We start from the raw sequence: 12,052 nt of genomic DNA on the forward strand, positions 1-12,052 counted from the left end.
AAGGGAGAGGGAGAATCCAGGAGAAAGAGATGAGAGGGGAGAACAGTTCAGGCCTGACATGGGGTCTGCAGGCTGGAAACTGAGTATTGTGGATTGCAGGATGAGGGAGGGTGGTATAGGGAGACTGGAAAGATAAGAGAGCTTAGGGAGATTTCGGGAGGCCTTTGAAAGGCAAACAGGAGGTAATAGGGAGCCATTGAGATGTATTAAGCTGGGGGATAAGGGGGAATAGAGTGTCAGGCAAACAACTTTTTTTCTCTCTTTTAAGTGATGATCCTTTGGGAGAGGGATTAGACTAGATGCTAAAAGGCTGACTTTAATCATTTTCCTAATGATTGGAATCACCTAAAAGCAGAATGCATGCATAGAATATTGTTCTCTAAAAAAAAAAAGATATAATTTTATTGAATTTATTTTATTATATTATTTATATATTTATAATATATATGTTATTAATAAAAATAATAAGCTGATTTTAGAAAAATCTTCAGAGATTTACATGAAATGACACTGAGTGAAGCAAGCGGAACCAGAATGACATTGTACACATTTACAGCAATTTTGTGTGATGATCAACTGTGAAAGACTTGGTTTTTTTAAGTACAATCCCAATAAATCCCAATAAACACTGGATAGAAAACATCATCTGCATCCAGAAAAAGAACTATGGAGATTGATACATACAATGTTTGCTTCTTTTTTTCTATTTTTTTTCCTCTCGTGGTTTTTCCCTTTTGTTCTGATTTTTCTCTATCAACATTATTCATAAAGAAATATGTATTAAAACTTAATATACATGCATAACCAGAAAAATAAAACAATTAAAAACAAAAGAATGCACGTCTAAATTGGAGGTAGGCTCCCATCAAAAGAAGAGTTCAGCCAAAGCCTGGATAATGACTTATGGGGTAGGACACAGAGGATATTTTTGTTCCAATTGGACTCTAATGGCCCCCAAGGAGCCTTCTAATTCTGATTCTTGGATTCTGTTTTAAGACAGAAATGACTACGTATTGATGTCAATTGTATAGCTTTGGACTTCAGTTTCCTCATCAGTGGAGGTGAGCTAATCTCTGGAATCCTGGGCATTTTTCAGAGTCTTCCCAACTGACCTCTTGTCTCTTTTCTAAAAGAGAAAAGCCCTGAGGTGTGTGACTTCCCTTCCTGGGAAACTGAATTTTGAATGAGCATCGATTAAGAGCTGACAGAAGGAGTAAGAGGGATGGACCTCCAAGAGGCAGCTGAAACACAAAGTGAGCTGAACTGAGAGTCAGAGAGTGGGTTCAGTGCCTACTTAGTATTTTCTCAAGGACTCAGTTTCCTTATTTATTAGCTGAGAAGGTGGGAATGATTGACCCGTAAGGACACCTCTCCCCCTACATCTGTAATCACCCTCAGACATCACCAGATCTCAAGCCATAATGTAAAACAGTGATTATCAAACTGATACAGTGAGGTGACAACCTTAGATACTTACTACCTGTGTGATTCAGGCTATGTCATTTAATAAAACGTTAACAGTGTTAATGCTGTTATTGTCAATATTTCACAATAATGACAATGATAACAATAAGAATAGCTAACATTTATATAGCACCTACTATGTGCTGGGCACATAAGTGCTTTGCCATTATTATCCCATTTGATCTTTACAACAACTCTGGGAAGTGGGTACTATTATCCCCATTTTATAGACAAAAAACTAAGGCAGAAAGAGTTTAAGATCTTGCCTAGGGTCACACAGCCTCAATTTACCTCAGTTTCCTCATCTGTAAAATTAAAATCCAAGGTCTCTTCTAGGTCTAAATTTATGATCCTATGGAAGATAAGGCCTTATTAATACAGCTAGGAAAACAGCTGAGGTGGGAGCAGATGCTAACAAATGTAGGGAGGTCCTATCAGAAGATTCTGCTGAGACAGACGGGAGCTAATGAAGTCATTTAACAATATTGTCTCTGATGTCTAAGTAATTTGCCTCTTCCACAGCAGTCATGCCCTTTCTCCCTAATTGTTTAAGCCAGGTGGCTCCATAGCTTGTGTTCTGCAAGTGAGTCAGGTTACAGCAAACACTTCATCAAAGAGAGAAAAATAGAGAAAGTAGGAGCTCAATCACAACTCCATCCCAGGGAAAAATGGATGAGAGCCATGGGATGAGGTTGGTCCGAAGATCTGTGGGCTTTCTGCTCACTACTAATACCTTCAGCTCCTAAAGGATTGACACCTGTGAGCAAGACTTGTTGGCACGTGCTCTCTGCACCTTCCCCATCCCTCCTAAGACCGCTGCTGGAAGAGAGGGCAGGAGAGAAATGGAGGCAGTGACATCACTGGACCAGAAGAAAAGAGGTTCCCTCCTGCTAGCTTCTCCTCCTGAGAATCTAGCCTCCTGCGGCAGGAATGGTCAGCTTTCTTTCAGCTGCAAATTCCAGACTGGACTGTAATATTCTAAGACACTTCCCTACATCCCAGTGGAGTTGTACCCAGCCTCCAACATGTCCCCAGGCTCCAATATGTCTCAGCCTGAGAGATTTAGGGAGAGTGACTCAAGTACAGTAGATCATCTTATCCCTTACCTGCCTGGCACCCAATAGCTGTTCAGTTGATTGATTGTACCAGTCTCACCCCTTTGCCCCTTTCCATAGATCTTCTAGGAAATAGTATAGAAATCAATGGGTTTGTGTGGAGGAGGAAAGGAGACTTGGATGAAAAGGCCAAATGAGGGAATTCAACAGTGCTTGCTGAATGAATGAATGGGATCTGGGATGGCTAGTTCGTTAGCAACTGTATGACCTTGGATCATCACCTAGTACTTACGTAGATCCATATGAGCTTAGAGCTTACCACCTCTCCAAAGAACTCATTCCACTATTACCTAGACCTCAGTACTTGAAAGTTCTTCCATCTATTAAACTAAAAACTGCCTACCTCTAATGTCCACCCAACGGTCTGTATTCCCTGGAAGAGCACAGACCGAGATGATCTCTTTTCCACTAGTCTTTCAGATATCTAAAGGGAACCATTGTGTGATCTCTTTGGGAAGCTCTGGGATCCTCCTTTCTTCCTCAGTCCCAGTCTGCTAGATGAAGCGGTCCATTCAGGGTTTGCTGGTCTGCTACCCACTGGACTACTCCACTTGAGGCTGGCATGACAGTCCACACACCAGCTGTTACCACAGGCAATGGTCCAGCCCAGGAGATCATGAAGAAAGACTTGAGGTCAGCATCCATAGTTAGCCAAGTGATGAACCACTGATTTCATTCTTTCCCTGTGGGCAGATAGTTTAGAGACGGGGAGGGAAGAAAATACCACCAGACATTTTGGAAACATGGAAGAGTCCTTTTTAATGCTCACATGCATGTCTTTTTGTTTTCCTCTGGGAATAACAGCAGCCAAACAGAAACCGATGAATAGCCATGACCATTCACCAAATGAAACCTCAGTGACATTCCAGAGGCAGCCATTGCAGGGGGTGTGAATAGGTAGGAGCCCACTAGGGCCATCCCTCTAAGGACTGCCCCAATTTCCCCAGTAAGCTATATTCCCAGAATTCTCTCCTCTGCCTGCCAGGGACCCTTGGAACTCCCCATGTCTGTGATCCCTTGAGGATGGAATCAAGTTTTCAGAAAAAAAAAAAAAAGTGATCTAATTGAATCCTGTATCCCTCCCACTCCACTAAAAAACAAAAACAAAAACAAAACAAAAAAAAAAAAAAAAAAAAAAAAAAAAAAAAAAAAAAAAACTTTGAAAATCTCAAGAGTTGAATCAGACATTAGTGTGACTATTGAGTAAATCACCTGACCCTGAACTTCAAAGCTATTTCAATCTCTGTTCATTCATTCATTCAGTTAACTTGCAAAAAGAGTTTTATTTGCAATTATCAGTTTTTACTAAATGCTGAACTTATATGGTTTTTTAAAGTTCCCTATAGATCTTTGAGAAGCTGTAGATAATTAGGAATAAGATATTAAATATTTTACAAAAGCAAAAACAAACATTTCTCCCCTGGGCTGTGGCCGTGGGGGAAAAAAGGAAGGTCTTTGGGTTTCTGAAGCCTGAGAGGAAAGAAGAGAATCAGAAAAACCAGGAGAAATAGCCTCCTCCAACACCCACATCCTCCAATCCCTAAGCATTTCTTTCCTCCCCACTTCCTCTGACCTGTCTTTTGGTTTTCTTATTTTCTTCTTTCTGTAAACCTAGAAAACAACACCTAATGTTTAAGGTGTAAGAACACCTGCTAAATTCCCTGCTTTGCTCAGAGACCCACCTGTTTCCAACTTTCATTGAAGAGCCATCTGACCCTAGTGAGCAGAGACCAGAGTAACTAGAGAAAAGGAAGCTGCAAAAGGACCATTTTAGTTGTCCTATTATCTCCCAAGCTCATTTTAAAAATATATCAGGGAAAAAAAAAACAACAAAAAAAAAAATATATATATATATATCAGGGGTATCTCAGCTCAGCTCAGCTCCCTTGCTCCTCTCGTTGTCTTAAAATGAGTCATCTCAGAAAGAAGAGGGAAAAGTTTTGATATGAATGCCATAGTAACCAAAATCACCCAAATGTCATTTTGTGAGATCAGTTGGACTCTTTCAAGCCCTTAACTTAATCACTTATTCATTCATTCATTCATTCATTCATTCATTATTTGTTCATTCATTCACTTTCATTCATTCAATAAGCATTAATTAAATACCTACTGATGGCCCAGCCTTGTGCTAGATGCTTATGTCTAAGCTGGGTCATTTTTCCTGAGGGTAAGAGTGCATATGTCGCTGTGAAGTGAATGGACTCGGGCCACCCACCCCCCAAAGGGTTCCATATCATATTAACCTGTCAGAACCAAGGATTTTAGGATCAGATCTCAAAAGGTGATACTGGTGTCTGCAGCATTCAGACCATATAGAAAAGTATCTGGCTGGCTTTGAAAATTGGGGAATAATTGGAGGATTTTGATTTATTTTTTTTCCTTTTGTTTCAAAATGTGGGTACTGGGTAAAGTCTTCTTCTGATGGATAGATACTGCTCCTAATGCTGTACAGTCACTCTCAGTGGGTAGCTGTGAATCAGGACTTAGGGGCAAGGGTGACATTCCTAGAGGTGAGCTGTTGGCGACCTTTGGGGGGTCTTGTGTGTGCCGGTGTAGTTGGAGCCTTTCTCAGAGCTTATGCAGGAGCAACCTGGCTGGTCTCCGTCTTGGAGGCTGTGGTGGAGGCCTCGTCATCACCCAATGGATTCTTGCCACAGCAGAGAGTGGTGATCATGCAGGTTCGGAACTAGAAAGGAAAAAACAAAGATGGCAAGAGAATTCTCTCTTCAGAGAACACTTGGCACAGGGTTGGCTTTCAGTACAAGAGGGTAGCAGGGAATTTGTCTTTGGTTTTCCCAGCCTCCACTCTCTACTTCCATGCTCCCTGATTCCTCCAAAGACCCTGGGGTCTCTTTCTTCTTCCCCCTCAGGAGCTGCTCTTCAAAAAGGGTTCTATAATACATCATGCTGAGGTTAACTTCCTCATACAAATGAATTTAGGATGAGAGAACCTAAACACCCATTCATTTAGCTGTAAATTAATGCTCTTAAACCAAGGCAGGGAAAGAGCAGAGCCTCTAGAGTTGGGAGACCTGGTTTCAAATCTCACTTCTGCTGCTTACTAAGTGTGAAGTGTTACTGAAACTTCAATTTCCTCAGCTGCAAAATGAGGGGCTGCTGGAGCAGATGGCCTCTGAGATCCCCCCCTAAAAGAGCTTTGCCATTAAAATAGTTCCATGGCACAACTCTTGAATTAGAGCACGATTTCTTATCACCCTGTGCACCTCCATAACAAGGATAGATCAAATGAGCCAAATGAGAACTGCAATCAAGGCCATCAAAATCATTTTTAGAGATAGATACATCTGTTCAACCTCTGTATTCTGGAGATAAAAAAGGGGCGGAGCAGACTGGTGGAGTGGCAGGTGAAAGTTACTTAACTAGTTGGTTTTAAAGGCTAGACTGGAATCCATCCTCATTCTCAGGCGCTTACTACTACTTCTGGTTACCTCTATTTCTATTACCTCTATTGCTTAACTCTGGCAGCAAAGTTCATCCTGATCTCTATTCTCCCCTTTAACTCTCTAGGTGAACATTTCCCTCCTTTTTCCCAACCCAAGTACCTGCTTGTTCATCATGATGTAGATGACTGGGTTGTAAATGGATGAACTCTTGGCAAAGAAAGCCGGGAGAGTCATGAAGATTGGGCCAAAGTCAGAGCCTTGATGAGTGAAAATGTAAAAAGCCACAGAAGCATAGGGCACCCAGCAAATCAAGAAAGCGATGACCATGATAATGACCATACGGGTGACTTCCTTCTCAGCCTTCTGGGTGGTAGCAGACTCTTGCTGCTGGGCTGCGGCCTGGAGAAAACATTAGATTGTCTTTTGAGACTGGCCATCACTGAGTAACAATCCTCAGTTTATCTTTTTGAGATTGTCTACCATTGAGTAATAATCTATCTTCCCTGCAAAATCCTTTTTCCCATTACTTTATGACAGATTTTACTGCTACACATTTTATATCCACTTCCCCTAAAGAGTGTTACCAACAATACATATTTAATAATGACTGGCCAGTTGTATGGGTTGGGTGAATAGTTGACTGAATGAATCAAGAAACAGAGAAAAACAAGAAGGAAAGGGAAGAGAGAAACAAATGTCCAGGAAGGTGAGGTAGAACAGGAGGAAGGGACTGGGTTATGAAGATATACTTAAATGAGAGCCTTAGGAAGTAAAAAGGCTATCCAGACCTCTTTGACTGTGAAGACCAGTTGTCCATAGCAGAAGAAAATGACGGTCAGTGGAATGATGAAGTGAACCACGAACATGTAGATGACGAAAGATTCATTGTTGAATTCAGGGTTGAGAGTATAATAGTCAATTCCACACGAACATTGCATTCCTTCTGGAATATACCTGCAGGAAAACCCCACTCAATTGAAGACGGCATTGATAAGATTAACCTGCTATTTCAGAGACTAGAAGAGAAAGTTTAAGGAATAGTGGTTGTCTCAACTTTTGGCGATGGGGCATTTCCCTCATTACCAGTATTTCCCATTTCCCATGGTCATTGTCAGTTTTAGTCACTGAGTCCTTGGTTGCCCACTGCCCCGGCTACATTCAGCCATGGGGTGAAAATGAGCAACTGCTGGCTAAAGGAAAAAGGAGGTAAATAGGAGGGAAAACATTTATTCTGATTTCCAAGGAGATCCCCAGGAACACACTGAAGCAAAAAATAGTATCTGCCTGCCTATAAGGGATCTTTGAGGTGGAAGGAGTTAATTAATCTTGGAGAAAAGAAGACAGAGAAAAATGTCCGCATTGTCAAAAGGTTATTAATAAAATAATAAAAATTAAAATAAAAGGGATCAACCCTTCACAGGAGAGAAAAGGCCAGTGGGGTCATATTATAGTAGAAGATAGAAAGTTATCAGCAGGAAACATTGTTAGATGTATGCCTGTTGAACCTGGGGAAAGCTCAGTATTTATTTCCTTCAGCAAAGAGCTTTGAAAATTGGATTGTCGGGGAATGTCTGTAATATAGTTTTGTCATTTGTTTTATTCTGGAGGAGATGCAACCTTCCTCCTCAGCTTCTTCTTCTTCTTTGAAGCTTAAGACTAGGTGATAGTGAAACTCACATAGATCATAGACCTGAATGGGCATCTCCATTGATGAATAGTTTGTCCATGCGGATAGACACTCAAGGTCAGATGAAATACCATGGGATCTGAGCTAAAGAGGATTGGACTTTGGTCCCAGCTTAAGTAGGGATTAGTGGTTAGCCAAGGTGAAAGGAGGCATCTTAGATTTTCCATATTCTAAAGGCCTCTTCATTGGAACCGCTCACAGATATCTGTCCCAAGCTTGGCGTCCAATCAGATGGTACTTCTACCTTACCCCCTATATCTTTCCCAAGGAGGCAGTCTGATGCAGCAGAAAGAAACTATTCAGATCAAAAGGATCTGGATTCAAATCCTACCTTTTTTCTTTACAAGCAATGCAATTAGGGGAAAATCATTTAATATCTCTAGACATCCATTTTTTCACTTATAAAAGGAGGGGAATGGACTAAATGATCTGAAGGAAATCTTCCAGCCTCAATCCTGTGCTCTTTGATGAATTAATGTTGATTTTGCTCCCAAGGAACACCAGTGAAGGAGCAGGGACAGGATGAAAGGCCCTCTCTCCCTCCACTCAACCAAAAAAGCATCCTTAGTATCCAAGGGAACTATCTTTCCTCCCCCACCCTTACCTCCTTGCCTCCCTCTCTACATTCCACTAACCTGGACCAGCCAAAGATGGGTGGAACAGAACAAGCCAGAGCCATGATCCAAGTGAAGGCGACGCCCATGATGGCATGGTTCTCCCCAAACCTGAAGTTGCTCATTGGCTTGCAGACCACAATATATCTCTCAATGGCCAAAACCACCAAGGCCCAGAGGGCTACTTCACCTGTAAGACACAATGAGAGACATTTCCTATTTTAGAAAACCCAGTAGAAAAAAGGGAAAAGATGAAAGGAAGGACAAAGAAAGGGAGAAAAGAAAGATTGGAGTCCCACACCCAAACAAATCCAGACATTCTCTTGGACTCCATTATTATGAATAATCAACTTGGTGCAAAATTGTGCAAGAGGCAAAATTTATTTTTTCTGTCTCTTTCCCCCCCCCCCTCCCATCCCCATTCATCCCCATTCCCATTCCAAGTACTAAGAACTCTCTCCTGTTGCCCTTGCTCCAACCCCTTAGCTGGGAGGAATCTGATAAGGTCACTCTCAGAGAGGTATTACAGACTTAATTAGATCCTTGCTTAAGGATATTTGTATCTTTGAAGACTATCCTGGGAAAGAAAGGATAAAGCTGAACCCAAAGGAATGGTGGAATTTCAAGCATCCTTGCAAGAAGCATTGGGGGGAGGCACCCAGGAACTCTTCTGATTCTCCCTCAGGCTGCATGGGAGATCTAAGCATTCAGATTCTCTTGAATCACTTATACCTTCATGATGTTCTAAGAGGCAGAGGTAGTCACTTGTCCTATATAGAGAAGGTAAGCTGGGAGAAACTGAGACTGTCCTTTCAGGAGAACCTCTCCTGACCTCTCAGTGGGCACTCATTCACCCACACCTACATTGATCTATCCATCTTCTACCCAGAAGCACTTCAGGTCTAGAGGCCAGGAGAGCAGGGAAGATCCCTAAACCCTAGCAACCTTGAGTTACCAAAAAAAAAAAGTTTGCATTTACAACCTGCAAATTTGTGCATCTAGTTAATTTATGTAAGATTTTTGTATGTCGCCTTAATGTTCTCACATGACAGAAGAATACCAAAATGTGTAAGTCATCCTAAGAGTTGAGAATTGTAATTCCCAACACATCATGGTGTAAGGAAAAGCAAGTAAACTGAAAAAAGAAATGTAGCCCTAGGGCTACCTCAAGGACTGATGAATTTTCCAACTTTAGAAGTCTCTAAGGAGAAGCTAGCAGACCATTTATCAGAAATATTTATACAGGGGAATCTTTGGGCGTATGGGTTAGATGAGAGGTTCAGTGAAGTCCCTTTCAACCCTTAAATTCTTTGATTCTGGGCTTCGAGGATCCTCTCTTTGTCTAACAGTCACAAAGTTCCTTCTAAATACAAAAGTCTAGAGTAATCGACACACAGAAATAAGGAAATACAGCATCCTGGATCTCAGAATACTAACAACCCATTAGGGGTTGCAAGACAACACAGGCAGACCAAGCAGCCGGGTGTGGACAACTGGATTTGTACTCAGTGAATGTGGGTTTCAATTCTAATTCTATTCCTCACTAGATGAGCGCCTCAGACAAGTCACTCTATTTGACCTTCAGTTGCCTCCTCAGTAAAATGAGGTTAGATTAGATAATCATCCAGCTGTAAATCCCATAATCCCATAATCTATGGGCAACACTTGAGGCACACATTTACTGAGCAATAGCTCCTGTATGGCTCTATTAAGGGCACTGGACCCAAGTCTACCCATCTAGGATCTAGTCCTGCCATTAGCCATTCTTGGGCAAGTCTCTGGGCAGGGACAGATGTCCTGGAGCCTGCTCTAACCAGCCAGCCCGAGCCAATGCTTCCGTTTTCCGTGTGATCATTTACAACTCAAAAATCGATAAATCAAGACTTGCTCTTTTATTTTTAAGTGTCTAAATGTAAGAAAATAATTCAGGAAAATGCTACTAATACAGTTTAAAATTAAATGGAGGTCTGGTTGCTAAATGTTTACCAGCACACCCTTGCCCTAAGTTAAGAAACCTTAGTTTCTTTCACCTGTAAATAGAACAGATTGGAGTAGATGGTCCCAAAGTTCCTTTTCAAGCTGGAATCTCCTAAGGTCCCTTCCAAAATTAAAATTTTCAAACTGTGAATTATCTCATGCTTCAAGCATTCCTGGCAAAACCATTGTGCATGGAGGGGGGAAAACATTAGCACCCATTGTAGCTGTAGCTATGATAGATGCCATCACTGCTCTTTTTTGTCTCAAAATCATTCCCCTAAAGCATTCTATTCCTCTGAAAGGGTTCTTAAATACTCCCAGCTTCCTTCCCCACCTTAGAAATGAAATCTATTTGAGGGGAAGGGGAGTGGGGTACAATTGAATTTAAAGTCAAAGGACTTTAATTCAAATCTTGACTCTGCTCGTTGCTACCTATATAACCTCAGATAAGTTTCTTCCCTTTTGCCTCACTTGTAAAATAACAGGATTGATCTAAATCAAAGTTTCTTAAATTGTAAATCGTGAACCCATAAAGGGTCACATCATTGAATGTGAGGGTCGCAAAATTGTGATTTGTTATTAGTAAACGTTTGGTTTATGTGTTTATTTTATGTACCTAAATACCTGGAGGCACATAACAATATTTTAGATAAAAAGGAATTGTTAGAGGAAAAAGTTTAAGAAGCCCTGGTCTAAATGGCTTTTTTTAAAAATATATATTTCTTCCTTTTATTGGTCTTTAAAAATATATCCCTCCTTAAAAATATATACATATATATATATCCCTCCTCATACCTAGTGAATCATCCCTTTTAACAACAAAGGTTTGAAAAGAGAGGGAAAAAAAAGTTAAGAAACACTAACTATATTCAAGAAGTTTATGCTATTTTTTTATCCATAGCCCCCCCACCTCTGCCTTTAAGAGAAAGAGACCCAGCTCTAAGTGTAGAATCTTAAATTCTACCGGTGACCCCCATCGGCCCAAGTCCCGCAGGCAGCCCTGACCCTGGAGATCTCCTCCCTCTCCAATGCCGGATGAGCTGAGAGACGCTCTTCCTCCCTTCCCTCCAGAATTCCTTACCTCCTGTGGTGGCGAAGAAGCCTTCCACTAGGCAGCCAGTGGTTCCAAAGACAAAGTAGCCATTGAGGGAGGTTACCAGGGTGGTGGTGAAGCCACAAATTACCATGAAGAGATCAGCCACTGCCAAGTTCAGAAGGATGTAATTCAAGGGTGTTCGCAGTTTCTTGTGCTGAATGGTGACGTAGAGGGTGAGGAAGTTGATGGGGAAGCCCAGGACGATCAGCATGAACATATAAGCCGCCAGGCAGGAAAACATCCATGGCTCGGCTAGATAGTATTGGGGCTCCTCATAGGGGCTCCGGACCACCCCACTCTTATTGGAGTAGGGGACGTAAAAGTTGGGTCCCTCTGTGCCATTCATGGCTGCAACTCTGCTCTTTCTGCCCTGGGCCTACAGGGGATGGGGCACTAGCAAGGACCTTCCTCGTCTTCTTCCCAGACTGGGGCAAGAGGCTACACCAGCCACATTAGAAGGAGCTGGGAGCTGTGGCTTGAGGTCCTTATAAAGTGACCCCCTCTGGGTAAGCCCTCCTTCCATTGTGTCAGCACCCAGAAGATTCAGGGCATGATTAATCATCCTAATCCAGCTAGGTTGGCAAGCCCTAATTAGCTTCCCAGGAAGGCACCAAGGTGACTCTTGTCAACTAGGGAAACGAGCCCTCTTGGAGTGGGAAAATTAGGCCTGAGACCCCAAAAGAAAGGGGGCC

The 12,052-nt window shown here is 41.9% G+C and overlaps 1 protein-coding gene across 1 annotated transcript; it reads right to left on the reverse strand.

Annotated features, from left to right (window-relative positions):
• Positions 1-4,923: 4,923 nt before the first annotated feature.
• RHO (rhodopsin) lies at positions 4,924-11,825 on the reverse strand. The gene is made up of 5 exons (XM_074283858.1): positions 11,346-11,825; positions 8,309-8,477; positions 6,775-6,940; positions 6,146-6,385; positions 4,924-5,268 (listed from the first exon to the last, which is right to left on the reverse strand). Exons 1-5 carry the CDS (start codon positions 11,704-11,706, stop codon positions 5,158-5,160), a joined length of 1,047 nt encoding a protein of 348 aa, XP_074139959.1. The 5' UTR covers positions 11,707-11,825; the 3' UTR covers positions 4,924-5,157.
• Between the last annotated feature and the right edge of the window lie 227 nt (positions 11,826-12,052).

The sequence above is a fragment of the Sminthopsis crassicaudata genome, chromosome 1 (genome assembly GCF_048593235.1).
Source record: "Sminthopsis crassicaudata isolate SCR6 chromosome 1, ASM4859323v1, whole genome shotgun sequence".
Taxonomy (NCBI): domain Eukaryota; kingdom Metazoa; phylum Chordata; class Mammalia; order Dasyuromorphia; family Dasyuridae; genus Sminthopsis; species Sminthopsis crassicaudata.

Coding starts and splice junctions, on each gene's coding strand:
- RHO (XM_074283858.1), bottom strand. CDS start 11,706: ATGAATGGCACAGAGGGACCCAACTTTTACGTCCCCTACTCCAATAAG. Junction 6,941..8,308: donor CCCATCTTTGGCTGGTCCAG/GTTAGTGGAATG, acceptor GTTTTCCTGCAG/GTATATTCCAGAAGGAATGC. Junction 5,269..6,145: donor ACATCATGATGAACAAGCAG/GTACTTGGGTTG, acceptor TTTCCTTTCTAG/TTCCGAACCTGCATGATCAC.